Source organism: Ceratotherium simum, chromosome 16, assembly GCF_057802395.1.
Source record: "Ceratotherium simum simum isolate JZ-2026a chromosome 16, ASM5780239v1, whole genome shotgun sequence".
Lineage (NCBI taxonomy): Eukaryota > Metazoa > Chordata > Mammalia > Perissodactyla > Rhinocerotidae > Ceratotherium > Ceratotherium simum.
Genome location: NC_141915.1, coordinates 26148529 through 26174739, shown reverse-complemented (window position 1 = coordinate 26174739; position 26211 = coordinate 26148529). Strand labels below are relative to the sequence as shown.

At 38.4% G+C, this 26211-nt stretch overlaps 1 protein-coding gene across 2 annotated transcripts in view; it reads left to right on the top strand.

Moving 5' to 3' along the window:
* The window catches only part of USP32 (ubiquitin specific peptidase 32), a 230091-nt gene extending 206152 nt beyond the window's left edge, over positions 1-23939 (top strand). For both annotated transcript variants that reach the window (XM_004434819.3, XM_014790920.2), the window contains exons 26-34: positions 106-317; positions 6040-6224; positions 10716-10802; positions 11741-11861; positions 16844-17035; positions 18813-19101; positions 20215-20639; positions 21120-21212; positions 21695-23939. In XM_004434819.3, the coding sequence (XP_004434876.1) occupies positions 106-317; positions 6040-6224; positions 10716-10802; positions 11741-11861; positions 16844-17035; positions 18813-19101; positions 20215-20639; positions 21120-21212; positions 21695-21868 (1778 nt within the window). In that variant the 3' untranslated portion in view covers positions 21869-23939. The remainder of the gene's footprint in view (positions 1-105; positions 318-6039; positions 6225-10715; positions 10803-11740; positions 11862-16843; positions 17036-18812; positions 19102-20214; positions 20640-21119; positions 21213-21694) is intronic.
* Positions 23940-26211: the final 2272 nt, after the last annotated feature.

Here is a 26211-nt window from a genome sequence, read left to right as displayed (position 1 = left end):
AAGAGACTATGCCATCAGTGGTCTGGGTCCCCATGATAATTGAGAAAAGAGCAAAGATGAAGGTACCACAAGCTTATGATGCTATACTTATCTTTGAATTTGTAGATTTCTCCTCTTCCCCATCTACGAATGGAATGTTCACCCTAACCACCAATGGGGACCTGTCCCGACCAATATTCATCCCCAATGGAATGCCAAACACTATTGTGCCATGTGGAACTGAGAAGAACTTCACAAATGGAATGGTGAATGGTCATATGCCATCTCTTCCTGACAATCCCTTTACAGGCTACATCATTGCAGTCCACCGAAAAATGGTTAGTTTAATGTTAGGCAAGTTACTGCTGGTCTTGCCAGTGTCATTTGTGAAACATAGCCATTTTCTGTCTTTGCATCATCTTCATTGCATGCACTTTCAGTGTGTTACGTATGCTATTGCACGTGATCGGGGCCAGGATTTAGTATACACGTGATGGCCTATATATGAAATGACATTCGTCACTCATAATTAAGAAGCAGCAGGATAGCTGGTGCATCTGAATGCTACTTTCTTTGAAAAGTTTGTGTCTCCTATATGTTCTTGTAAGCATATTCATCTTCTTCTCTGCCATATAAGTGTGGATGCCTTTGGGGAAGGTTTTGTTTGTTTATTGGGGGGAGGGGGACGACAAGAATGTTCTTTGGCAAGACAAGTTGTGCATAATTCCTCCTTTGGTAGACTAATATATAGCTATTGCATTAAAGGCTGACTCTGATTAAAAAACGAAGATTTGAAAACTCTGATCAGTGGATAATTGTTAAAGAGGTAATCATTGTATATGCTGGCAGCTTGGTGGAGTAGAAAGAGCACTGAACTAGGAACTCAGTGATGTATGATTTAGTTCTAATTCTGCCACTAGAAAGCCGATTGAGCTCTTTGGGCCTCAGTGTCCTAATTTTATAAAATGAGAAATAGGACTGCTAGATAATTTCTAAGATCCATTAGTTACCTTTACTTCTGTTCAAAAATTCCCTCTAGTCTTCTGATTTCCAAGGGATAACAGGTTATAACTTTCATTTATGATTAAAGCACAAATAAACATCAGAATCTGACCAAACTAGTTCACCCTGACATCATAGAAGACACCAAGCTTGGCTCTCTCATCACTTTTTCCTCTCAGATTTTCTTTATTTTTCTCTTCAGTCTTTGTCTCCTGTTTTCTTATCTCATTTTCTTTGTAGATTTTTCTGGTTTCCTTTTTATTATTTTTTTATTCCCATCATATTTGTTATATTTATTGCATAAAGCGTAGTGTTTTCTACTCATTTAAAAAAGCAAGTGAACTGAGTTTTGTAAGGATGCTAGATACAAGGTCAATACAAAAAAGTCAAGTACATTAATTATATAACAGCAACAAGAGAAAATGAAGTTGTTAAAAAAAAAGCACGGTATTAGTTTCTTGGGACTGCTGTAACCAATTACCACTAACTTGGTGGCTTAAAACAACAGTAATTTATTCTTGCACAGTTCTGGAGGCCAGAAGTCCGAAATCAAGGCATCACCAGGGCCGTGCTCCCTCCAAAGGCTTTAGGGGATAATCTTTCCTTGTCTTTTCCGACTTCCACAGGCATTACTTAGCTTGTAGTTGCATAACTCCAATCTCTGCCTCTGTTTTCACATGGCCTTCTTCTGCTTCTCCCTCTGCCTTTCACTGATAACACTTGTCATTGGATTTAGGGGCCATCCAGATAATCTAGGATGATCTCACCTCGATATCCTCAACATAATTACATCTGCAAAAAACATTTTGCCAAATGAGGTTATATTCCCAAGTTCTTAGGGTTAGGATGTGGACATATCTTTTGGGGGGCCACTATTCAATCCACTATAGATATCATTTGTCATAGTATCAAAAAAATTAAGTACCTAGAAATAAACGTTATAAAAAATATACAAGGCATCTACATAGAAAACAATAAAATATTATTGATAGAAATTAAAGAAGACTCAAATATAACTTTGTGTATGTATGCTTGTGTGTTATATAACTCAATAAGCTGATTCTAACATGTGGAAGTACAAAGCACAAAATATCCAAGACGGTCTTGAAGAAGAACAAAGCATGAGGAATTGAGCTACCAGATATGATTTACTTTATAAAGCTATGATATTTAAGACATTGTGACATAAAGATATTGGTGTGAGAAAAGACAAACAGACCAATGGAGTAGAATAGAGAGCCCAGGAACAGGTTCATCCGTGTATGAACATTTGATTTATAACAAAGATGGCCTTGCAGAGCAGTGAGAGGAAGACAATTTTCTTAGTAAATGGTGCTGGGATAATTGGATATCCATATGAAACTTGGCACCTACCTCTCATCATATAAAAGTCAATTCCAGGTGGACTGTAGAACTACATATGAAAGCAAAACAATAAAACAGCCGCTAGAAGATAATAATGGTGAAATATTCATGTCCTTGGTGTAGGGAAAGACTGCTTACATAGGACACGGAAAGCACTAACCATAAAGGAAAAGATCGATAAATTAGACATCATTAAAATTGAGAACTTTAGTTCCATCAAAAGGCACCATAGTAAGAAGGCAAGCCTTGGATTAGAAGATGTTTGCAATTAATATAACCAACAAAGGGGCTCAATCCAGAAAACATAAAGAACTCCTATCAGTCATTAAGGAAAAACAAACAATTCCATAAAAAAATTGTCAATATTTAAATAGGCACTTCACAAAAAGTCATATAGCCATAAGCATATGAAAAAGTGATCAGCTGAACTACTACTCAGGGAAATGCAAATTAAGACCACATTGTGATATCACTGCACACCCACCAAAATAGGTAAAATTAAACAGATTGAAAGTGTTAGTAAGGATAATGGAACAACAAGAACTCTCATACACTGCTGATAAGAGTGTAAATTAACAGCTACTTTGTAAAATAGTTTTCTAGTTAAAGATAAGCAGTTCCACTCCTAAGTGTCCACGCAGCAGATCATGTGCCAGGCAGTGTATACAAGAGGATTCATAGCAGCATTGTCTATAATAGCCCAAAGGTGAAAACACAAAATGAAACGTTAAATCCCCATTAGTAATAGAAAGGATAAGGAAGTTGATATATGTTCATACAATAGAATATTATACACTAATGAAAATGAATAGATTTATAGTTGTAACCAATATAAATGAATCTCATAAACATAATGTGGGAAAGAAGCAAGACACAAAAGAAATACAAATTATAGGATTCTGTTTATAAATAAAAACTTTTAAAACATGGAAAATGAAATTTACTGTTTATGCATAGGATATAAAACTATAAAGAAAAGCAAGAAAATGATTACCATAAAATTCAGAATAACTGTTACCTTTAGGAGGAAGGGAGAATTCATGGTTGGGAGGAAGCAAAAGAGAAGCTTTTGGAGTGCTGTCTGTATTCTGTTTCTTGACCTGGCTGGTGATTACATGGCTATTTGCTTTGTAATAATTCGTTGAAATGTACTTTTTTCTCCCCTTTAAATTAGTAACTCTTGACTCAAAGTGAGTTTCTGACCACGTGGATGATGTTCTGTGGATCATGTTCTAGGCAGGATTGTATGAGCAGACAGCCTAGAGAAGTAAGGGATATATTTGTGACTTGGAATTTTTTTTAAGCACAGCTCCAACTGGTCCCATCAGCTAAAATAATTGGGTGATTCATGCATTTCCCCATGTCTTTTTTTACCAAGCATTATCAGATCATATATTAAGAACTCCGATGTACTTTTTAAATCTTTCTTAGGAAACAGCTCTCTTCAGTTATCATGTATATGTTATATAAAGTGCTTGGTAAGTGCTAAAGCATTTGTACAGGTTTTTCTAATTATTGGACCATAAAGCCATATTAGCAGCTCTAAATTTTCACCTTTTAACCAGTCCTCTATTTCCAGTTTCCTTCATGATCTAGCCAGCTTTGGGGAATGCCTAAAATTGATTTTATCATCTGTCTGTCCCAAGTCAGCTCCCTTTTCACATTATTTTGGTGGAAGGCAACACCATTCTTTACGTGCTAAAGGCTACTAAAAGGTGGGAATGTTCTTAGATTTTTGTCTCTTTTCTTCTGAAACCCTATATTCAATATATCATTATGCTTTTAATTTTTTCTTTCAAAATACTATTTAAATTTACCGTTTCTTCATTTTTATTGCCACCTTCTTTCAGACCCTTTTGATCTCATGGTTGAATTACTTTGAAAGTAGTTTATTTTTCTTCTACTCCCTTCTGTAAGGTAGAAAAAGAAGAGCAATACGGCAAGGCAACATAGGCAAGGATGTTTAGAGAATAAAGGGAGAAATAGAAAAACAGTATATTGACACAACTAAAGGACAAGTCAATTTCAATAAATAAATAAATAAATAAATAAATAAATAAATAAGAAGTAGTTACATGGACCAGAGAAGTTAAAAACACTGAAAACTGCAAAGTTTGGCAGTGTAACCAAGTAAAGAAATAGGGCAAGAATTTAGCATAGTCAGGTCAAGTTTTTTCAGATGAGAGAGAAAGTTGTTAGGAAAGGACAAAAGGAAAATTCCTGGTGCGGTGAAGCTGGGAGCATTTTCCTATGAGGAACTGAGCAGATATGGGCCCTAGGGCACTGGGAGAAGTTACCTTCAAGAGGATGAAAATTGTGTGGGTTTAGAAAAGATAGACTGAAAAGAGTAGAGGAAAGAGATCCTTGCTTAAATGATCTCATCTGCTGAGAGAGTGGAAGAAAGGTAGAAATTTAAGGAGAGGAGAACAAGTCTAAGTTGTTAGATTTTTAAAAAATAATTATTCTGAACTCTGTCCACGTTTCTGTGGGTCTTACAATAATACCAACACATGAAACGGAGTCTTAAAATCATGTATTTAACTAAGCTTAAAGGAACAATGGCAAAATAAAATGCTTGAGAATCTGAAATAAAAGAGTTTTTTCACTTAGAAACTAGCTAACCCTTAGTGAGTTTATAGTTATGGATTTAGCTTCTCTACTACATAAAGAATTAAACAAAGAATTAAATATCCAAGTGCTCAACAGCTTTTTGAGTAATCCTGAACTCCCACCAACCTTTATATTAATCTAAATTTTTGTTTTATTAAGCAAGCATTTCCAAGCTAATTCTGTGCACTATGTCTGTATTAAGGAATATCATAAAAATCTTCACATACTCAAAGCAAATATTTTTAAATTTTACCTTTTATTCTATCATGTATTTAAAAAATAAAACTAAAGTCACTCACCTTCTTTTAGGAAGGTGGGTAAGTTGTTACAAAATTAAATGACTGGATTTTTCACAAGTCTCCAAAAGTTTGGGAATTGCTGCTCTAACAACAGTTATCAACAGCTTATTCTTAGAAAATTGCATTTTGAGGGACTTTTGGTTTACTGGCATACTTTGTAGAGAAAGGGTTTTAATTGCTTAAAAGCCTTGAGCTATGAAACTGTTACTAGGGTTTTTTGTTTTTTGGCGAGGAAGTCTGGCCCTAAGCTAACATCTGTTGCCAATCTTCCTCTTTTTGCTTAAGGAAGATTGTCCCTGAGCCAACATCTGTGCCAGTCTTCCTCCATTTTTGTATGTGGGATGCTGCCACAGCATGGCTTGATGAGCAGTGTGTATGTCCGTGCTCGAGATCCAAACCTGTGAACCCCAGGCCGCTGAAGTGGAGTGCGCAAACTTAACCACTACGCCGGCCCCAAAACTATTAGTAGTTTTACATGCGATGCAGCGTGTGTGAGAAATGTTTATAAGAGAAAGCTAATTTGAAAATATTAAATGCTGAAAACCCAAGTTTGATAGATAGACAGCAACTCTGAAATTGGCAATTACCTCAACCTTTCAATGACTTCACTTTCAATAACCATTCTCTTTTTGTATTAATAAAGATGGTTCTATAAGTAAAGAGAGAAGAGTGGTAGTGACTAATTTGAAAATGGTGCTGACGCCTGTTACTGGCAGTTGTAGAAGAACAAAAGGGAGGAATTAGAGGCCTGTCTTCTCAGCTCTCTCTTCTCTTGTTTGTATAGATGAGGACAGAACTGTATTTCCTGTCATCTCAGAAGAATCGTCCCAGCCTCTTTGGAATGCCACTGATTGTTCCATGTACTGTGCATACCCGGAAAAAAGACCTATATGATGCCGTTTGGATTCAAGTATCTCGATTAGCCAGCCCACTCCCACCTCAGGAAGCTAGTAACCATGCTCAGGATTGGTGAGTTCAGGGGATCAGCCTAGACCTGTGGTTTCTAAATGTTAGAGGGAGAAAAATTTTTGTGAATTCTGTGTGATTTATAGGACCCATTCCATGTCAGGTTAATCACTCTGTGAAGAACCCTCCAGAGAGCATTAACCATTTGGTTTGATCTTTTGATTAGGAGAGGCTACAGCTTCTTTTCATCACCTAGACACTACTGTCTAATAATCCTTTCATTCTCTAGTGTCTTGCCTAAATCCCTCCTGTTAATGCTTTAAATGCTTCAGGTAATATCCTTGACTTCTATTGTTACAAAAGTAGAGAGTGTAAATTCTTCAGGAAATTTGTATCATCTCCACCCTCTGAAATTCAGAATGGGAGCATTAGTGTGCATATCTATACCTGAACTCTGAAAAAGTTTCATGCCATAACAAGTGATTCAGTTGGATTATTTCCATACTATGTCATTTTAACATAGAATAATTTCATAAGGTAAAGAAAATAAAGATTTTCTTTTTTCTTTCCATTCCTCCTATCACTGTTCTGTTGAATTAGTAAATTTATTTACTTCTAACAGTTGCTGGGATTTTGTGCCTAATTTATATCTCAATTGAGTTGCAGATCATTTTCTTGCTATCATGGTGCAAGTGAGAGTTCTGTTTCTATGTTAACTGAGTAAAGAAGTTCTCTTTGCTGATAGGTTATTTGTTATGGTTTGGATTCTACTGATGATTAGGATAAGGCTTAAGATAAATAAATCTTAAAAAAAAACTGCAAATAATAGATAAGCAATTTAATTGATGAATGTTGTGTTTAGTAAAAATAACAGTAGGGCGAGATTAAATTTGAAGTCCAAGTCTGATTGAATTAACAGGGCTCTAGGTGAGGGCTTGCTAATGAATTAGATATAGAATATGAGGGAAAGAGGAGTCCAGGCTAGGTTTTCAGCCTGAGCAATTGTTTGTGAATTGTGGTACTGTTTAATGAAATGAGGAAGACTGGAGAAGGAGCAGGTTTTGGTGAGAGATAACAGGAATCAAGTTAAATTCAAGATGTGTGTTATATTTTCAAGTGGGACATAGACTTAAGATTTCTTTGTTGGAGACATATAGGTGTCATCAACAAATAGTTGATATTTAAAGCCCTGAGAGCAGATGATATCATTTAGAGAGTAAAAGTTAGATGGAGAAGTTGCCCAAGATCTAATTCCTGATGCATTCCAACATTTAGAGGTTGGAAAGAGGAGGAAGAGGCAACAAAGGAGATTGAGAAGGAGGAACCAGTGATATAAGAAGAAAAGCAGGAGTGAGTATTGTCCCAAAAGTTAAGTGAAGGAAGTGTTTGAAAGAAGGATTGATCAGTTTCAAATGCTACAGAGAGATTGAGTAAGAAAACTGGGAATTGGCCACTGGATCTGATAAAATAGCAGTCCTTGGTGACCTTTGCAACAGCTGTTTTAGTGGAGTAGCGTAGATGAAGACATGGAGGTTGAAGTAGGTTAAAGAGAAAATGGTCCTATGGACATTAAAAAGATAATAAGAGCTTATCTTCTAGAGATAACACACTGAAATATTTATGGATGAAGATGATAAAATGCCTCTGATTTCCTTCAGAAGAATCTAGTGAGTCACAATAGCCAAGAGGTGGAAACATCCCAAATGTCCAGATGAATGGATAAACAAAATGTGGTATATACATACAATGGAGTATTATTCAGCCATAAAAAGGAATGAAATTCTGATACATACTACAGCATAGATGAACCTTGAAAACACTACGCTAAGTGAAATAAGCCAGATTCAAAAGGAGAAAGATTATATGAGTACACTTTTATGAGGTATCTCGAATAGGAAAATTCATAGACAGAAAATAGTTTAGAGGTTACCAGGGTCTGGGAGTAGGGGAGAGCGGGAGTTATTATTGCTTAATGGGTACGGAATTTCTGTTTGGGAAGGTGAAAAAGTTCTGGAGATGGATGGTGGTGATTGTTGCACAACATTGTGAATGTACTTAATGCCACTGAATTGTACACTTAAATATGGTTAAATGGTAAATTTTATGTATATTTTACCACAATTTTAAAAAATGGAATAAAATAATCTAGTGGGGCTAGGTAAGGGTATAGATGAAATAAGAGTGGCCAAGAATTGATGATTGTCGTAGTTAGGTGATGAATACATGGGGATTTATTGTGCAATTCTCTATTTTTGTGAATGTTTGTCAATAAATTTGAAAAATTAGATTAAATAGACAAATTCCTGGAATTGAGGATCTATATAAAGGTGATTATTTTGAGGGACGGTGGATGAGGAGGAAAGTGAGGCTTTGAGGGCAGTGATTAGAGATTTCTACTGGGTCAAAGAATTGTTGGAATAGTGATATTTGAATAAGTGATCCAAAAAAATAGGAGATGGTTGTTGCAAAGTAGGATATTTGGAATTGAGATTTTTGGAGATAGTAAAGTCCTTATCATTGTTTTCACTACCGTGTAATAGCCACTACCAATTGACAAGGTCCAGAATATGACCATTAGAGAGGGTAGTTATATAGGGTGGAGGAAATTATTGTTGGAGGAGAGAAGGCCTAGGTGTTGTTGGATAAGTTACATTGATGTTGAAGTCACCAAGAGTAATAGCAGGAGAAGTAATGGACGGAAAAACAGTGAGCCGAATGCTAAAATCTTTAGTGAATAGAGAAGAGATGTGCCTACCAAGGAGGAGTAGCAGGTGGTGTAATTCAATAGCACATGGTACGAAGAAACTAGAAATTTTTAGAAGGAGAAATCATCTAGAAGTGGCAAAGAGGAGTAAGGAGGAGACCCATATCACCTCCAGGTTCTGGGATGTATGAGAAGAGACAGCAGTTAAGAGATTGTAGGGGAAGCAGAGTCCTCAGGAAAGCCAATCTTCAGTTAGAGCAAAACGGTAAAGAAAATGTTCAGAAGAGAGGTGCTGCACAGTTCTCTGCCAGAGTGCCTCCTGGTCATTTTGCCCCTTTATCTTTCTTTTGATTCCTCATTTACTATTGACCTGATTATGACATAATACTGGACAGCATGGGCTATCAATATTCATTCACTTGACAAGTCATACAGAAAGATGGGAACTCTGTGACAGACATGATACAGTACTCACTTTTGCCCTTACAATGAGTCCTTATCATGGTTTCATTACCTTCAGCAACCATGTAATAGCCACCACCAATTGCCAAATGACCCATAAAGTATACTGGTCTTACATTATATTCGTTGCATTTCTTCTTACTGGGGCAAGGATGAATAAGTTGTTTTTGTGTGTGTGTGTGTGTGAGGAAGATCAGCCCTGAGCTAACATTCGTGCTAATCCTCCTCTTTTTGCTGAGGAAAACCAGCTCTGAGCTAACATCTGTTGCCAATCCTCCTCCTCATTTTTTTTCCCCAAAGCCCCAGTAGATAGTTGTATGTCATAGTTGCACATCCTTCTAGTTGCTGTATGTGGGACGCGGCCTCAGCATGGCCGGAGAAGCAGTGTGTCGGTGCGCACCCGGGGATCTGAACCCCGGGCCGCCAGTAGCGGAGCGCATGCACTTAACCGGTAAGCCACCGGGCCAGCCCCTTTTAGAGTAACATCTTTTGACTGCGAGATAGCTTTGTGTGTTCTCCAACTTTAAAAAAAACTTATTCAGGACCGGCCCCGTGGCTTAGCGGTTAAGTGCACGCGCTCCGCTACTGGCGGCCTGGGTTCAGATCCCTGGGCGCGCACTGACGCACTGCTTCTCCGGCCATGCTGAGGCTGCGTCCCACATACAGCAACTAAAAAGGATGTGCAACTATGACATACACCTATCTACTGGAGCTTTGGGGAAAAAAAATGAGGAGGATTGGCAATAGATGTTAGCTCAGAGCCGGTCTTCCTCAGCAAAAAGAGGAGGATTAGCACTGATGTTAGCTCAGGGCTGATCTTCCTCACAAAAAAAAAGGTGTTACTCTAAAAATGTTATGTAGCTTATAGCATTGAGTAGTTATGGCAGGGGAAAAGGCGTACCTAACATGTACCACATAAGGGATTCTGATTAAAGAAAACTTCTAAATATACAGTTAGTCAACTCCACAAAAAACCGTTATGACCTTTCAGCCTTCTGTGGTGTGTCAATGTTCTTGCCATGGAAAGGTCTAATTATTTTAGTTTAATTTGAATTAAGGCTTCTGATAGAATTAAGGCTGAAGGATAATTGGTGTTTGATTTCATGATTAGCTTATCTTATAAAATTTGTGTGGACCACATGGTCTCTCTTAGAGACATCTGGCAGTCTAGTATGTCTACCCTTCTGTAAGCAGGGATACAGCATAGATGCTGAGTATGGTTGGTGTAGGGCTGCAGCTAATGGGTTAGGATAAGCAGCATTGAGCTGTCATCATGAGCATAGTGCTATGACAGATGTCCCTTCCTAGAATTCAAGAGAAGATGAAAAGGAGTTGAGACCTCAGATCAGAAATGTTTCTTATACTCTTTGGTTTCTGTTCTGTTTCAGTGATGACAGTATGGGCTATCAATATCCATTCACTCTACGAGTTGTGCAGAAAGATGGGAACTCCTGTGCATGGTGCCCATGGTATAGGTAAAGTGACCTTCTGCAGAAGAAACATTTTAGTAGAATTGCAGCTTCAGATGTTATACCTTTTTCATAAGGTTTTCAGTTTTTAGAAGTAGTAGTGAATAATGAGAAGCTTGAGATAAACTTAGGAATTGTTCATTTATCTCTTCCTTATGAGATCCATAGCTAAGTTTTGCTCTTGAGACTTAGCTGGTTTTGTGAACTTTACGATCCTCATCAAATTCATAGTTTATGACCAACATTTATTGTTATGTATCTTCTGCTCCTTAAATATAAATCAGTTTAGCAATTCTGAGCCCAGTAGAACATAGTTTACTTACTAGACCTTGACGGAAGTCTGTTTTTGGTCTTTAGAAGAATTATGGAGATTGATTGATCAGTACTGTTCCAGCTTGGAAAATGCCTGAATACTGAAGTCAGCCTTCTGAGAACTGTAATAGACTTATCAAATTGAGTCTAAAATAGGCATTGGAACCATGGCTTTGTCATGCTCTCCCCCCGCCCCCATAAATTTTTATACACAGTTATTTAATGTGCCATTTTACAAACAAGGAAATAGGCATTGTTATACCTGATAAATTGTCCTACCTCAGAGCATTAAACGTAACTTAGTTTAGAATTTCTTTAGAAGTGTATTATCTCAAATATCCAATTCTCATAACATTTATTTGCCATAAAGTTCACATATTCATGTGGGTTAACAAATGGTTATCAAGTGCTTTGAAAAATTGGAGACTTGAGAAGTGATAAGCGTGATGCCCTGAAATACTAATAATTATTAATACATATTCATGCAGTTATCAGTCTGAAGTAAGCCCATGACAAATTGTGAAGCCCAAGAAAGAAAGGAGGGAAGTAGAAAGGGAGAATATTTCTGGTAAAGAAAATTTGGATACCTTCATAATTATTCTTTCCTCAGTAGACCTTTTACCCCCCTTTAGATTTTGCAGAGGCTGTAAAATTGATTGTGGGGAAGACAGAGCTTTCATTGGAAATGCCTATATTGCTGTGGATTGGGACCCCACGGCCCTTCACCTCCGCTATCAAACATCACAGGAAAGGGTAAGTACTCAGGGCCACCATAAGATGGTGGCCTTTATATGTAAAATTTTTCCCAGTTTAACTCTATCATACCATTTATGTTTTAGACAATTTAAATAACAACCAGAAAAACATTCATTGGCATTCTCTATGACACATAATATAGTGACATGATTACATGAATGTTTCAGTTTTCCCACTATTAGTTAATGTATTGGGGCATTACATTTCAAAAATACTAATAATAAGTAAATCTTATAACAAAACTCTGGGTGTAATTAAAAAGTTATATTCTGTGGCCATGACATACCAGCCAGTAAATATCTCTCTGCCTGCTTATTAATTATTATTGAAGCACAGTTACTTAGCTCAAATGAATCCCAGAGCTATAGCTGCTACCTTTAATGGGCATAGTGATCAGAAAAATTAGAGAAAGGTTGGAATATTTCAAGACTGAGCAGCTGAGAATACGTCTCAATGGCTGTTCTTCACACTTGGCATTGTCTACTGCCACTGTCTGGCCAGAGCAATTTTTAAGTTTTGAAAATGTTACTTCAAAAAGAATACTAACTCCATACCCAAAAATGTTTGCCAAATATTGTTTGAAGGGTAGATTGACTGGGTAGCTTGTGGGTAGAGATATAAAGAATCTGATGGAGAGGTAAAAGCAACAGAATCAGAGGAGTCTTTTTAGTCACATGAAAAATTGCAGTAGCTCTTGCAGTTGTATGGCTGTCAATGGAAATTTCCTTCATGATTTCTTAAACTGTACCCTTTAGTTAAGTTAGTAATGATAATTGCCTTTTCTCTCTTTTGTGCTGTTGAGGAGTGAGTGGGGAAGCTACCAATTCCAGACCTAGTTCCTTTTGGATCCCTAAATATGCCCCCACACACTCTGAGGCTCCTGGCAGCTCTCACTAGCCAAAGATGAGTATAATTTGTGGATACTTGCCAAATGAAAGATCGTTATGCTAAAGGAAGCTGAAGGGAAGTTGATGTTCTAACAGATCATGCTCACTGCACCAGGTTAATTTAGTAACCTCAGCCATGCTTTGTTTGAGGAGGAAAAATTTTAGCAATTGATAGAAAGATCCCTAAATCGTTGTTAGCACAAAATCTGACAGGACATTATTGTGACAAGACACTCCTGTCAAAGCTGAAAAATTATGTGGCTCTGTAAATCTCTTTCCCTTTTTAACAAGCCCAGTGTGCAATCTGAAAAGCTCTGGAGGACATCCTGCTTATAGGAAGAAGGGCCTACGTGACCTGTTAAATCTCATCGCACTTCCACTTTCAGTGATGCTCTTAGGACACCATGGAAACCAAGTTGCTATTGAGATATCCTGCCTTGCTGGGGAGTGGAGCCACATGACTAATTTCTTCCTACATAATTTCTTTTCCTACACGTGGTTTTTGCATGTGCTTAGAGAATCACGTAGACAAAAGAAGATACATTGGTTCAAAACTGAGATTATTGACCATATGTTTTATGTGTCTTATTCCAGTGATTTTCCCTTCTAGGAATTTATCCTAGGGAAATAGTCTGTAATTTGCTGACAAGTCTTCATCATAGCATTTTTTAGAATAGTAAAAAATTAGACACAACTTACATTTGACCCGCATTATAGGAATGGTTAACTAAAGTGTGAAATATTAATTGGGTAAAATATTATGTAGTTATTGAAAATGATGATTACCAGGAGTTTTTACTGACATAGAAGATACTTGTGATATCATGTTAAGTTTTTTAAAAAGCAAAATATAAAATTTTATATACTGAAAAATCTCTTTAATATAAAAAAATACTAGTTAGGAAAAGGACAGAAGAAAATCTGCCAATATTTTGACAGTGTTTGCATTTCTATTAAGAATATAAAAGGTTCTGGGGCCGGCCTGGTGGTGTAGTGGTTAAGTTCAGCATGCTTCGCTTCGGTGGCCCAGGGTTCCCAGGTTCAGATCCTGGGCATAGACCTACATCGCTCATCAAGCCGTGCTGTGGTGGCAACCCACATACAAAATAGAGGAAGATTTGGCACAGATGTTAGCTCAAGGCCACTCTTCCTCACCAAAAAAAAAAAAAAAAAAAAAAAGAATATAGAAGGTTCCCTGCCTTTTTACATTTTTCTCTGCTTTCCAGCATTTCTACGTGAATATTTTATTTGGTAAAGCAGAAAAAAAAACTAGAGAGGCAATTGCTCTTATTCTTTTTATTTTTCCCCTGTTTGGACCTCACATTCCTCAATAAAAAATTAAACTAGATAACTTCTTAGATCTCCCTCTTTTTCTAATAGTCTTATAATGTGTAAGAGCTATTACTTCATTCCTTATGTTTTGTTTTAAGGATAAGCTTTCAGGAATCTTCGAAAAAAAGGAAAAGGGTACCAATAAGTACTTGAGACTATTAATAGTAGAGTATGTGGGAATGGATCCCAAGAGGTAAAGGGAATCTTTGTCATTTAGGGAAATTTTATTGATAAATAAAAATTATTGTCAGTCCACAAATATGTTTTTTTATCAGTCTTCCTGCCTGTCTCCATCTAGCTCTATAGCCTGTATGTTCCATAGAAAATATAGTCAATAAAAATCAACATTCTTTACTGGCTTACTGTAATTTATGGTTGGCCATAAAGCATCTTTGAGAGAGATAATAGAGATAATGTTTAACTGGCTATGAGAAAAAGGACACTACTGTATTTGAGACACCTCTTTTGCTATTCTGATTCCAACAACTGTGATACGGCATGTTTCTTTTTGAAGCGTATGAATTTTTCCTTTGGATGACCAGCTCTAAAGATGATGAGAGGTAGTATCAGTGACCCAAGGTCAAGCCAGATTTCCCTTTCTAAAAAAAGAGTTTTCCTCTTAAGTTCCCCTTTTTAAATGAGTTCTTTAGAAATGGATGATGATGCAGTGTTGTTTTTTTTTTTTTTTTTAAAGATTTTATTTATTATTTATTTTTTTTCCCCCCAAAGCCCCAGTAGATAGTTATATGTCATAGCTGCACATCCTTCTAGTTGCTGTATGTGGGACGTGGCCTGAGCATGGCTGGAGAAGTGGTGCGTCGGTGCGCGCCCGGGATCCGAACCCGGGCTGCCAGCAGCAGAGCGCACGCACTTAACTGCTAAGCCACGGGGCCGGCCCATGATGCAGTGTTAAATCCCCAAATTTCATGATCAACCTCAACCTTGGTAGTGTATCGAAGCATTTGATAGCCTATGACTCAGCCATCCTCTCGTGTAGGGAGAAAGTTGTACCTGAAAACCTATTCTAAACTGAATGTCCTGAGCTGCACCTGTTTGTAATCTAGGCAGTGAGTTCAGGAAGAGAAAGAAGGGAAATTGCCTCAGGCAAAGAGAACCAGTTCACCTCTGGAAAAGAGGAGTAATAAGTGGAGTGATGGATATGTGTGTGACCTTGCCAGAAAGAGAGACATTTATTGTTGGACTTGTAGTCCAGGCTCCACCTTGGGCTGAAAAGATCCCTATGTAAAGTCTCATGGTAGCATTCATAGTCCTGATGCTGTGCCTCACCCGTCATGGTTCTTGATTGCTTATTAAGTGGCAGCCAAGAATTGGAAAGGGAAAAATTCTTCCTTTTCTGTTGCATTCTAGGTCTCTCCTCCTCTCCCTCCTCCTGATCCTACGCCACCTCCAGCACACATCCTTACATACCTACTCCCCTTTGCTCTCTCCCCCCCCCCCTTTTTTTTGTGTGAGGAAGATCAGCCCTGAGCTAACATCCGTGCCAATCCTCGTCTTTTTGCTGAGGAAGACCAGCCCTGAGCTAACATCTATTGCCAATCTTCCTCCTTTTGTTTTGCCCTTTTTCTCCCCAAAACCCCAGTAGATAGTTGTATGTCATAGTTGCACATCCTTCTAGTTGCTGTATGTGGGACGCTGCCTCAGCATGGCTGGACAAGCAGTGCGTTGGTGCACGCCTGGGATCCGAACCCGGGCCGCCAGCAGCGGAGCGCGCGCACTTAACTGCTAAGCCATGGGCCGGCCCCCTCTCTCCTTTCTTATACTTACCACTCTCTTGCTCTAAAGCCTAGCATGCTGGTTAACAGGACCACAAAGGTTTGGGCAGGTATTAGAGGCCTTCTCAACAAAATCAGGCTCTTTTGAGCCTGCTCTTCCTTTTATTTCCATCTCAGATAAAAGGGCCCCATGAAGCAGGAGATGGGATTCTGATAACTCTGTGGTACATGGTATCAATATGCAAATGAGTTGTATCCTGCGGAGTTTAACACTCTGGTGTGTTCTCTTCTCATGGTGAGCTTTTCTGTGCCCTTTCTTATTTAATCCAGATCTGGCATCTGTGTTCCAGTGATATTATTTCTCCTAGCTTCTATAAAGCCTGCAGCATACTAATAATGTTCTGTCTTTCTGGTTAAAAAATAAATGACCTAATCTCAATACCCCTGGCTTGAGGGCCAGCTCACATGTAAGCTGTTTTAGGATTTCAGAACTATAAAATAAACAGGCAATTCCTTATTTGTTTTTATTTTTGTCATTTTGAAGCATTCAGAAATGTTTCAAGAAAAGCTATGGTCATATAAATAGAAATTTCATCCAGGATGCTATTGATGTGATATTTGTGAATAAATGTGCAAATGCTGTATTTGCTCACAGACTCTAATTTGGGTTGTATTTTCTTTTTCTTCATGTAGAATAAAAATGAGGGTGGGTCACCTAGAGGTTGATGCATAGCCAAGTGACCTTTTTTTTTTTTTTAATTTTTTTTTTTATTTTTCCCCCAAAGCTCCAGTAGATAGCTGTATGTCATAGCTGCACACCCTTCTAATTGCTGTATGTGGGACGCGGCCTCAGCCTGGCTGGAGAAGTGGTGTGTCGGTGCGTGCCCGGGATCCGAACCCGGGCTGCCAGTAGCGGAGCGCACACACTTAACCACTAAGCCACGGGGCCGGCCCCCAAGTGACCATTTTAGACTCACTCCCTCCCCCCCACTCCTTCACCCATTCCTCCTGTTCTCTCCACCTGCAGGTTGTAGATGAGCACGAGAGTGTGGAACAGAGCCGACAAGCACAAGCTGAGCCCATCAACTTGGACAGCTGTCTCCGTGCTTTCACGAATGAGGAGGAGCTAGGGGAAAATGAGATGTACTACTGCTCCAAGTGTAAGACCCATTGCTTGGCAACCAAGAAGCTGGATCTCTGGAGGCTTCCCCCCGTCCTGGTATGTTATAGCCCTACCTCTGAGAAAGCAAGAGTCTATATAAAGGAAAGAAGCCATGAACAAATAAGAATTTTTGTTCTTTTTGAGAGTAAGACCCACCGTGCAGCAATGTTTAAGACACTTTGCTGTGCAAGGTTTTTATGTTGCACACAGAGATTAATTGTTCTACAGGTATTTACTAGTTCCTTTTCCTAAAGAGCCTACAGCCTAGAAAGAGAGAGAAGTCATATAGACCAATAACTGCAGTTCATCATGATATGTGAGAAATGCCACAAGTGGTGCAATGTGGTGCATTTGAAGCTCAGAAGAGGGTGCGAGTGCTTCTGGCTGTAGGGAGAGAGGAAGCTTTAGGCTCGCCCTTAGTGGACTAGAGACGAGCAACTGAGCCTGGAACTTCCAGTCCTGCTATGCTTGGTCATATGGTCACAGCACACTGCTGAGTTAAGTTTGTGTGCACAAGCACACAAGTGCCCTGGGGCTTATGTATTCTTTTACATTTGATTTACTTCTGCCTTCTCTCTTCATGGATTAGGAGACTCTCCTGTTGCTTGTCAGGAGAGCTTGAAGTGACAAATCTTCCTATTCATTTAAGAAAGCTTTTTCCTTAAGGGAAGAAGTATCATATCAACTATAACTGTAAGCCACTGGTATATTTTAACCAGGGTTTGTATTTTTTTATTTGTATCTTCTTCCTACTACTCTGTGAGACTGTGAATTTAGGTTTTTCTTTCCTCAGACCAGAACAACTTCCCAGGGAAGAAGGCACAAGAAATTAATAACATTGATTAGCTAGCTCTGGGGATGGGAACTGAGGGAAGGGAAGAAGAGGGCCAGGGGCAGGCTTGGGGACAGGCAGGTGGGAAGAGGGAAGGTTGTTTTTTAATTGAGGTATAAGTAACGTGAAATTAAATGCCTGGATTTTAAATGTCTAGTTTGATGAGTTTTGACAATTATATATATTCATATAACCATCGCATAACACATATCATGGCGTAAAGGCATTTATAAAAACTATGTTTTTGAAGTCTTTAAAGAATGATAAAGAGTAAATGTTGAGAGCTTGGTGGGTTTCAACTAGATCCACACACCAGCATGCCCGTTAGGAAGGGATTCTCTTTATATGAACAGCAAATTGTTAAGCATTTATGGTAGAGGTAGCCATCCAAAGATCTGTGCCCACACTAGAGAGCGTAATAACACTGTATAATACTAGAGGAATTCATTACTCTTGAAAAGCAGAAGAGAAGCCAAAAAGGAGAAGGGCGATTCTTATGCTCTTCATGACAGTGAAATTCCCTGGTAGCAGCCGAAGGATATGGTAAGAAAGGAGAGACCTCCTATTGGAGATTAGGTAAGTTTCATCTATAAAAAACTCTTCCTTTTTTCTTCAAATTATTCAGTATAGTCTCCTATCCTCATAAGTATGTTTGTGAATGGATCTTCTGTGATGTTGGAAAGAGGTAGAGGTCAGTGTGGGTGATGGACCCAGAAAGCAGAGGAGGACATTGAAATATAGGCTCTTAGGATGTTGAAGAAATTTGGGAGAGAGTTTTAGGTACACACTGGCTATGAAATTAGGGAGATTACCATGTTAGCCACATATCTAAAGGGTATTGGCCCCACTGATAGCTATGTTACATAATAAAATATATTCTTTTTGAAGGAAAAATGTTGTATATTCTTGAACATTCACGTGTATGAGACTTGGTTTTTTTTTTTAATGTAAATTTTGTATCTTCAGAACCCTTTACCACATTGTCTACCTTTTCTTCTCCAGATTATTCACCTTAAACGATTTCAATTTGTAAATGGTCGATGGATAAAATCGCAGAAAATTGTTAAATTTCCTCGTGAAAGTTTTGACCCTAGTGCTTTTTTGGTACCAAGAGACCCGGCTCTCTGCCAGCGTAAACCACTCACACCCCAGGGGGATGACCTCTCTGAGCCCAGGATTCCTGCAGGAGAGGTGAAGAAAGTGGATGCCCATAACTCAGCTGGGGAAGAGGATGTGCTCCTGAGCAAGAGCCCATCCTCACTTAGCGCAAACATCGTCAGTAGCCCAAAAGGTGAGGAGGCCTGGGGGAGCTCATGGAGCTAGACGTCACCCTGAGAGGGGCTTTCCTGGGACCCATGTAGACTGCATATTTCCCTCTGTCTTCCACTCTGGAGCAACAGCTTGGTGAGGTAGAAGGAACCTGTCTGGAATCAGACCTATCTAGATTTGAGCTGTGTGACTTCTAGCAAGAAATACAGCCTCTCTAAATGTATTTTCTCTTTCATAAAATGGAGATAATACCAAGTTCACAGTGTGAGGATTTGATACATCAGGAGTGAAGCACTTAACATAATGCCTGACATAGGTGAACGTGAATGCGAGTTGTCATCCTTCTTCCCTTACAGCAGAAGTTCTTAAAGTATAGTCTGGGAATCCCTACAGGGTCCCTGAGACCCTTTCAGAGGGCCTGGAGGATTAGAACTATTTTCGTAAAAATACTAAGACAGCATTTGCCTTTTCACTCTCATTTTCTCACAAGTGGACAATGAAGTCAGAGCCAGCATGACATATGATGATATCATCAGTGAAATATGTGCTGTGTATTATATTTTTTAAATTCTTCAATTTTAATTTCTAATATGGTAGATATTGTTAGATATAACCCATACAAACAAAAGTTCTAGGGGTCCTCAACAATTTTTAAGAGTATATAAGAAGGTAAGGGGGCTGTGACCAAAAAGTTTGACTCACTACTGTATAGGATTTTTGTGAGAGGTAGAGATAATATAGAGTTCCCAATACCTTACCTAGCAATACTAAGTGCTTGATAATTGGTGATCGTATTTTTTTAATCTAATTTTACAAAGGAAAATACATATTTGTAAAACTCCTTAGTCTAATAATCTTATTTTAAAGTGAACCTGACCAAAATCACCTTTCTGCTATTTTCTAAGTCCCTACATGATACTTTACATTTTCAGGACATTGCTGCCTTTAGAGGCTTGGCATTGAGGAAGACAGAATATAACTTATTGGCTTCATAAAAGGAACTGGAGAGTAGTCAGTCAGGACGCCTCTGTCTTTACCTTGTACAGTTGTGAAGTTGACTTCAAAGTTAGCATTTGGTGGCCGGTTAACTTGTGGCATTTGAATTTATAAATCTTTCCCTCTCTCCCTTTCACAGGTTCACCTTCTTCATCAAGAAAAAGTGGAACCAGCTGTCCCTCCAGCAAAAACAGCAGCCCTAACAGCAGCCCACGGACTTTAGGGAGGAGCAAAGGGAGGCTCCGGCTACCCCAGATCGGCAGCAAAAATAAACTGTCAAGTAGTAAGGAGAACTTGGATTCCAGCAAAGAGAATGGGACTGTGCAAGTTTGTGAGTTGGCTGATACTTTGAGCCGAGGGCAAGTGCTAGGGGGCAGCCAACCTGAGCTGGTCACCGCTCAGGACCATGAAGTAGCTTTGGCCAATGGGTTCCTTTATGAGCATGAGGCCTGTAGCAATGGCTACAGCAATGGTCAGCTTGAAAACCACAGTGAAGAAGACAGCACTGATGACCAAAGAGAAGATATTCATGTTAGGCCTATTTATAATCTGTATGCAATTTCGGTAAGTGCTTTGTTGTATGGTTTTCAGAATAATCTGCACTTTTCAGTAGCTTGTTCATTCATATTCATTCATTCATCCTTTTTTCAGGGCCTATATATCTGCTAGACATTGAGCTTGGTGATGGACAAAGTTAGCAGTAGATGTCTTGGCCTTCTGGTTAGAATCCAAGATACAGTGTAATGCTGGGAATAGTCACATATTCATTATAACTAGAGTCACAGGTTCAAGTCATTCACAGTTGTGTGTTCCTAAAGAATTTTTACTTTCTAAAAAATAATTACAACTATAAAATGGTTAAAGTTGGAGATTTTGAATTTTAAATTTGGCGTTTTGTTTTTGGAAAAAGGTAGATGATTCCACAACATTCTTTCTTAACCATCTAAGTATTCACTGTTTTCCTGATCAGATCCTAGTACTGTGCCCTGGCCAGAGTACTGTTATAACAGTACTAACATACCTCCACTTTCTTCTGTCTTACAGTGCCATTCTGGAATTCTGGGCGGGGGCCATTATGTCACTTATGCCAAAAACCCAAACAGCAAGTGGTACTGTTACAATGACAGCAGCTGTAAGGTAAATATCTCCAATCTTTGAATAAAAGAAACAGAAACGTCAACAGATCTGGGGGACATTTGTTGAAATAATGGACTTTCTCGAATAGGAAGTAAATATTTCTGCTAGAATCAGTGTATAGATGCCTTCAGTATTAAAGGAACAAAAAGTGATATGCAGAGTAGAGAATGAAAACATGAGTAGTGAGGGAAAAAAAGGTATTGGTTAATGAAAAAAAGTTCTTGTCTTTTGAACTATTAGAATTTAATGGAGGGTTTTTTTGTCATTCTTTTGACTTGTCTATGGTCAGAATATTTTCCCCAAAACAAACATTGAAAATAATGGGGCTTATTTTAGGGCAGGTATGAGACAGCCACAATATTAAGCTGATTGGTAGCAGTCAGATTTGGTAATTAAAGAGGGTTGGTCCTCCCTTCCCTGGTAAGGATTAAGAGCCAGCATAGTGATGACTTTTTTGTTCAAGACTTTTCTTGCCCCTTCAGGAACTTCACCCTGATGAGATTGACACCGACTCTGCCTACATTCTTTTCTATGAGCAGCAGGGGATAGACTATGCACAATTTCTGCCAAAGATCGATGGCAAAAAGATGGCAGACACAAGCAGCATGGATGAAGACTTTGAGTCCGATTACAAAAAGTACTGTGTGTTACAGTAAAGCTACCACTCTGGCTGCTAGACAGGCTGGTGGTGAGGGAGATGACTCCCTGTAGCTGACATTTGGCAAAAGCATCATTGAAAGGCAGGCTAAATGTAGTTATTTTATCCTGTGACCCTGAAGCACAAAATAAAGATTCTAATTAAAATAGCAGTTAACATAACAGTAGTAATAATTTTGTTTGGAAGTGTCTCACACAAGCTCTCTGGTAGAGAACTTTCAGGCAGAGCCCACCATTAGCCTGTAAACAAAAGGGTTTGGCACCAGCCACCTGGGACCAACTAAGAACTAAATTCTGCTTGTCCAGATATGAACAAACATGAAGTAAGTATAGAGTTATCAATAATCATAACAAAATACTAAGAATTTCCTTGGAGTCAAAGTAAAACAAAAAATTGTAGTGTTGTCTGGGGACGACATGATATGCTACCTCCTTTTTCCTGAAGTTTTATTCCATTATATTGACAAGATGGAGAAAGCAAGATCATGAAGGTGTGCAAAGGATTCTTATAGCATGGACACAGACTTTTCAATTTATTTTTTAAACCATTTTCCCACTTTGTATGTCTTTCTTGCTTTTTGTTTTTGTTGTGTTTGTGTTTGAGACACAACCAGTCGTTGGTGGCAGAGGCATATATAGTGGTCAGTCTGAAAGAGAGAATCTCTTAAGAGCTGTGTGCCTTCTACCCAGGGCCTTGGTTGGGAGACCCTGTAGAAAAAAAAAGCACCCTAGGAAATCCAGCTAAAATGGCCCTCCAGATAAGAGGCATCTTACTTTGAGGATACTTCAAGTGTCCTCAAAAATGTATTCCCCCCACTGCTGAGTGTGGTAGGGTAGTTGCCAATATTTGCACCATCTTCACATGCACATGTTGCACAAAGAGCTTCTGAGAGGGAAAGTGTCATCAAAGCTAGATGGTTTTCACTATTAGTGGTGGTTTTTTCTTTGTTTCTTTGTTTTGCACTTTAAAAAGAGAATACATGCAAATGAACTTTTCAAAATCTGTTCATATTTGATGGCTGTAAGGGCTATAAATTAACTTGAGTGGATTATTTTCTCCCTTCATATTAAATTTAAAAACAAAACACATCTCAAACATTGATAATGTGTGTTTTTAATGAAATTGGTGGTTTTAGGAAGTAAATTTTTGTTTTGTTTGCGTGTTTTTTTTTTTGGTGTTTGTCTTTTCTTTTAATTGCACAGTAGTGGTCATCAAAAGTTATATTTCTTTGCTGACTTCATTTTTTCCTCCAATAATTCAAGACTGGAACAAAAATATAAATGTTATTTATTTCAGGCAGCATTTTTTTTTCCTTTGTTGTTTTTAAATATATATTCAAAGTAAATATTTCGTTTTTTTTTTTTCCAAAAGTCTTCTTTTATTCATCTGGACCCTGGAAGTTGATTCTTACATTAATTGTCAGATTCCATTACCCTTCCTTCCTCATAGATTGTAGGTACCAGTGTAATTAAGCATTTGTGTTCTGATATCTGAAACTGGTTACTATCCACTTCTTCTCAGAGTGTTTGGAAAGGTTGTCTTAAGTGGCTACCTAAAAAGAACCCTGTTCAGAAGAAGACTGTAATTGCAAGTGGGAAGGAATGGCTTAAATGGTGTAATGTGATGAAGTCAGACAAAATGCAGACTTATAGTTCCATGATTTTCAGTATATAAAATCTGTCCATTCCAACCTGGACAAGCCCCATGAAAAGTGGAAGATTTTAAATAATTTCATTATAGATGTTTTATTTAAGCAGGTAGCATAATCTACTAATGTTGTTTGATCTGTGTTTGTTATATTGGTTGTAATTAATTTTTTTAATTCATGGCTAGCAGGAAATTTATTAAATTAACTATTAACTACATTCACCTTGTAAATTAGTGTATAAAACTTGTTGACAATGCACTGACTTTAGAAAGATGTTAATGTACATAAATAGAGTGTAAATAAAATAGTGTTGATGTACTGAAATATGAACTGTATAAAAAAGTATTGGTAATTGTATATGGAGTGTTCCTGTTTATCTGTAACTATTATCCAAACAAATTAAATACTGTGGATGCATCTATGTGCTGTTTTTCCTCTATACAAGTAAACACAAAAAAAGTCAAATTCTTCAGCCTCTCTCTCTGTGATCCTGTTTTAATTCTCCTAGTTGAGTAATACCTACCTGACTTATAGAGTGGATGCTCCATCTCTGAGAGAATGGAAACTGTGTTGAAGGTAGAACAAGATACCTGCAGTGACCAGGTGAATTGATTTAAACTTGGCTCACATCCCTGTTAGTGGTGAGCTGAGAATTGATGAAGGAGGTCTTACAATAGTGTTCAGGCAGATTAGGAGATAAGGTGAAGAGGAGGAAGATTTCTTATTTGTGTAATGTCTGGAAATGATCCTGGGTTTCTAGGGGGCACTGAGAAACCAGGGATGTCCTGATTGTCTCCAAAGAGGCAGTTGGCAGTGTTGAGAAGAGTCAAAGATTTAGAGCTATGGGTCCTTCACCCTCAGTTCCTGTTTGTTTACCTTTAAAATTAGAATACCTACCTCTCAGGCTTATATTAAGTAAATGAAGTATATAAACGCCTGGCACAATTTCTTGGTAAGTGCTCAAGGAATGTGAAATACTACCCCCATGAGATTCAGTCCTCTTTTGCAAAGGGGTTTTATTACTCCCTTGCTATCCTGATGCTAAAAGAATTTAATAGCTCTCTGCTCACATTCTCCAAAAACAGGAATACACATTAAAAATGTATAGAGTGAAACATGTTGAATCAGCAGCAGTGGTAGCTTGTTTAAGGAAACAAATAGAAAAAGGATCCAAAAAGTCGTCAAAAATGAAGCACAGCTTCTAAACTGCCAATGTCTTTAAAAGACGACCTTGAAAAGGACCAGCTTATGGAGATAGGCAAGCATTTTGTTTTTACTTTCTGAATGGCCCTATAAATTGAGGGAGATCTTCAACCTCCCAGCCTCTCTGGCTGAGGGTGGCAATTCTACATGGAATCTCTCCATCACTTAGTGGCATTGCTCACTGTGAGTTCTTTTCTTAGTTGCAGATACCATTGAATTGGAGTAACTAGATGAATTGCCACACTTTTCCCAACTATTTTAAAGGTTCAATATAGAATTTTACTAGGCCAGAGCCAGAATGTGTAGCTTAGAGACTAGAGATCCCAGTTTTCCTGGATGGTATACCAGCAGGTTCCTTAGTATTGAACTCACAGTCAGAAATGCACACACCTCTATGATCAGAGACCCATACAAGTCAGAGCAATAAAAAGAGGTTGTCCTTAGGTTTGCCAAACTTTCTGAACAACGGGAAGCAAGATAGTAAATAAGGGCAAGAGTTGCAAACTCAGAGAGCCTACAGGGACCAGGTTGGGAACAGGATGTAAGAGAAGCAGATCCAGCCATGGATGAGAATGGGGAGTAGGGGGGACTTTGGTGAGTTCTAGGGTACACATCCATCTAAAGGTTTCATTTCATTGTTGCCATGAAGGAATGTGGGCCCCAATGTTACCAAATCTGTTTTTTCCCCTAAAGAGAGGCCAGAAATCCAGATGTTAATACAAAATATCCCATTTAGAAATGGTTAATTTTTTAAAAATTGTCGACATCATACTGTCCAAATAAAACCTATCTGCAAGCCAGATACAAGCCACCAGTTTATGCCCTCTGATAAGTAGAGGGGTCATGGACTTTGAGCCCATTAAGTCAGAGGTCAGATTCTAGCTCTGCTGTTACAACATCTGTGAACTAAAACAAGTTCTTTAGACTCTCAGATTTGTCATGCCCAATGAGAATACCACTTTACTTTAAAGGGTTGTTATAAGGAATGGATAACGTTTGTAAATAGGCACAGAGCCTGACACCTATTAGACACTCAAATAATAGTATTGTTTCCTTACTTAGGGAAACAGAACACAGGTACAATATAACAATAATGTTATGATCAAGTTCATTACCAGTCCAGTGGCATACAGCTGACAACATGTGAGCACAGTCTAGGTGCAGAGGTCTGTGCTAAGTTTTCTGGGGGCAGCAGTTCCCAACTTGGCAATTCATTATCATCAAAATCAACTAGGAGCTTGTTAAATGTGCTGATTCAAGGGTCCCACCCATCATTGTCGTATTACACCTGTGTTCTGTGCCTGTCTACACCTAGATTTATGAGATCATCTCCCATGTAATCCAAGAATCTGCATTTTAATAAGTTTGGGGACATTCTCTTGGAGCCAGTTTGCACTGGTCTGCAGATTGATCATTTATGGAAACCACTGCTCCAGGGAATGAATCATTACTTCCAGTCTAATTAGGGAAAGATGATATGCAGCTGCACG